At 48.7% G+C, this 3,681-nt stretch overlaps 1 protein-coding gene across 2 annotated transcripts in view; it reads right to left on the reverse strand.

Annotated features, from left to right (window-relative positions):
* Nucleotides 1–3,681, reverse strand: part of LOC108791575 (voltage-dependent L-type calcium channel subunit alpha-1C-like) — a 338,499-nt gene that overhangs the window by 203,774 nt on the left and 131,044 nt on the right. The window contains exon 2 of one of the 2 annotated variants that reach the window (XM_018562093.1): nt 2,515–2,830. In XM_018562093.1, coding sequence (XP_018417595.1) covers nt 2,515–2,830 — 316 coding nt within the window. Of the gene's footprint in view, nt 1–2,514; nt 2,831–3,681 lie in introns of those variants that run through there. The other variant, XM_018562095.1, reaches the window with a different exon arrangement.

Consider the following 3,681-nt stretch of genomic DNA (forward strand, 5'->3'; position numbering starts at 1 on the left):
GCTGTACATAGATTCCTCAAAACATCACAGCACTCTACCTCTGTACTCTTCTCAAGAGCCCTCAGCCCTAATGTAAGCAGTGGGCCGGCTATTGGGAGGAGATATGCAAATATCAAAATGCCTTGATGGGTCAAGTCAGTCTGGAGGAGCGGGCAGTGGTGTATTTTGGTTTTGTGCTGCCCTAGGCAAGACTAAACCCGAGCACCCCCATCCCCCATCCCAAATCTAAATGAGTCCCACCCCCTCCTGTTTTAGACATTTTGCATAACCTGTCAGTCGCGGGATACAGCGCGCATGGTGTATCTAGATTCTGACAGGTTGCGCTATCAACGTAGCGGGACGCTCTAGTTCTACCTTTGCAATAGCCACCTTCTCCATTCCTGGCATGATGGGCTCCCTAGTTCTGCAGCTACAATAACCATTCTCTCCTGCCCTGCCATGCTGTGCAAGTCTCTAGTTTTGCAGCTGCAACACCGATCTTCTGCCTTAATATGCTGGGCCCTCTAATTCTGCAGTTACCCATCTTCTGCCTTGGCCACTGGGCTGCACGGAGCTTATAGGCTGCACTTCCCCGGACTCACCACTGTGGAGGTGCCGATGAGCACGATGACCATCTGGATCTCAGCTCTGGGGTCCTGCGGAAGCTTCTCCATTGCCTGAAGTCAGAGATTTGGGTGCTGGTTTCCCAGGGAGGTCCGGCGCATGATCTGCCAGTGCATCCGGATGAAAGCCACACACACCAATACATTGCACAGCATGTTGACCAAGAAGAGGAAGGAGCTGCAGCCGGCATAGATGTCGGAGTAGGCGGCATAGGTGGACATGTTGGTCCCCCCGTCAAAGAAGCACCAGGTCCAGGAGAATTTATAATATAATTTATTTTTCTCTTACCTAACTGGTTTGGGGGGGCAGCATTTTTTGGTGCCGCCCTAGGCAAATGCCTAGTTTGCCTTGCAGTAGATACACCCCTGGGAGCGGGTGTTCCTAGACAGACTGCATTTGCATGCAGACCACCCTAAGTAACACCCACAGGTGATGCTGAGCCTCCATGATTGAAAGAACTGAAATACAATGAATGAAAGGGGCGGGGTTAGGGACTGTCAATTTGGGGAGGAAAGTGCTAGATAATGCTGGGCGTCCTCCAGCCAGGAAATGAGACGGGCTCTATCTGACTTGCTGCAGATTCTAATGCACATTATGAGAAGCTTGCAGTGTGCAGTGACATCAGAGTAAGAACAGGAGAGGAACCGGTACAGCTGTGGAAGACTGAAGGGAAGGCTGGAGTTCTATATCTGAAAGAAGGAAGGTTATTCAATATACCTGACACTGAATATATAGGAAGGACGGCTATGGTGGGGTGGGGGGACCGAAAAACCATGAATGTGGATTTTCAGCAACTTGTCCCTTATGATGCTCCAAAACCCGAGCTGATTGGTTGAAGTTGCTGCTGCCGCCGGACAGTACAGAGTTAATGGGGATCTCTGCTGACAGAAAACATCTGCCGGGCTGGAGGAGGCAATTCACGCCAAGATCCTCCTCCAATGTCAATCGGTGTCAGGCCCGCATGTGCCAGAATAAGCATGACAGTCCCCTTGGGGTAAACCCCTCCCATTTGTCCCAGACCTCCAACGCCGCCATCTTTAAGGACCTTCAAACCTAAATCACAACTTTTGTCCAGACAGAAGAACCTCCAATAACATTCCCAGATACGCAGATAAACGTTTTCCGGGTTCATCACAGAAATCTGAGGTAAAGTTCTACTCCTGGGGGAAGCAATTTTCAGAACACAGGCGACTTCCTGTTCCATAAATAAGAGTCGGAGACTCGGAATCACTTCATAATGAGAGCAATTTAAGCAAACAAATCTGTAAGTAGAATTGGGATCAAACAGGAAGCCTTTGGTATCAGGAGCCTGGTGCCTGTCCCCCTCCATCAGCGTGACAGATTTACTGCTGGTTTGTGAGAGATAACACAATGATCAGTAAGGGACGTTTGCTGCTAAACTCTCTGAAAAGGACGTAGAAGCCATACTCTGTGCTGCTACACGTATGCAGAGAAAAAAAAAGAAAGCTGCCTGAGGGGGTTTAATTTAGTGGGTGATACCATGAAAACCAGCACCCTGATGGAACGAACACTTTCTAAGAGGGTCAGGAGGATTTTGGGAAAAAATAAACTTTAATATTAATTCCTAAGAAATAATTAAAATGTAAACAAGCATTTTAATGTTATTTAAAAAAATAAAGCCAAGTATTTCCTTTCACTTCCTGATGTGTCTCTGAGACAGGAAGTGAAGGGAAATCATCCCAATGGGAAAAAAAACTGACGGGTCTTCTTAACCCTTTCCTGCACTTTCTAAAATAAAAAACTACACTGAAGCATTCAATGATAATAAGTCCTCACAGGCGGCATCATGATTGATGACTGACCGGTTTACTACACCCCAGAAAATGATTGTAACCTGTTGGTGGCTATAGAACGCACAGGCCGACGCGTGAACTGACGCACAAAGGATACTTCCACTCCACGATGCTGATGCAGGCGCGGCGGATGGGGTTTTTGAGGGTGAGACAGAGTAGCGCCCGCGGGGGCCGTGTCGCCGAGCTGGCTCCCTGTTTTTTTTGCTTGATGTACTGCTGCCTCTTCCTCTGCGTGGAACTTACGGTGGATATGGTGGCGTTGGCGGCGCTGCCCATTAACTTGGCCTGCCGGGCGGCATCGATGGCGGCTTGCCAGGAGAGGGCAGCGCCAGGGGTGGGGATATGCTCTGTGGCGAGGCCAGTGGTGGAGTTCATGGTGCCCAATGCCGGAAGAGGGTTTGTGTAGTTAGAGCCTGGAAGGAGAAGAGAAGACACAAAGGTTATAACACGGATTGTAATACAATGTTACATTATCATTATCACTAGAATCCTGCGTTTCTCAACATCTTTCCAGTCACCGTGTAAAAGTATGAAAACTCTTCAGGCACCCCAGTCTACAATGTAATGGGGCTTTAAGGGGGAACCCCATGCAAAAAGACACAAAAAGTGGTGTTCCCCCTTCAGATCAGTAGCCTCCCTTCACATCAAGCGCTCCCTCTTTTCACATCGGAAGCTCCCCCTTTACATCAGAGTCCACCTTTCATATCAGAGTTCCCCCTTCAAATCAGTAGCTTCCATTAACATCAGAGCCCCCTCCTTCCACATTAGAGTCCCCCGTTCACATCAGCGCCCACCTCTTATATCAGGGCTCTTCTTTCATATCAGATTTTCCCCTTTACATGAGAGCCCCCCTTTACATGAGAGTCCTTCTTTACATGGGAGCCCCTCTTTACATGAGAGACCCCCTTTACATGAGAGCCCCCTTTACACCAGATTCCCCTTTTATATCAAAGTCCCCTTTTATATCAAAGTCCCCTTTTACATCAGAGTCCCCCTTTACATCAGAGTCCCCCTTTTACATCAGAGCACCCTTTACATCATAGTCCCCCTTACATCAGAGCCCCCCTTACATCAGAGCTCCCCTTTACATCAGAGCCCCCCTTCACATCAGAGTTCCTCTCTACATCAGAGTTCCCCTTTCAAATCAGAGCCCCCCTTTCATATCAGAGTCCACCCTTCACATCAGAGTTCCCCCTCTCACATCAGAGCCCCCCCCCCTTCACATCAGAGTTCCACCTTCACATTAGAGCCCCCTTTTATATAA

This window comes from Nanorana parkeri, unplaced genomic scaffold (assembly GCF_000935625.1).
Source record: "Nanorana parkeri isolate BGI_ZX_2015 unplaced genomic scaffold, ASM93562v1 scaffold560, whole genome shotgun sequence".
NCBI lineage: Eukaryota > Metazoa > Chordata > Amphibia > Anura > Dicroglossidae > Nanorana > Nanorana parkeri.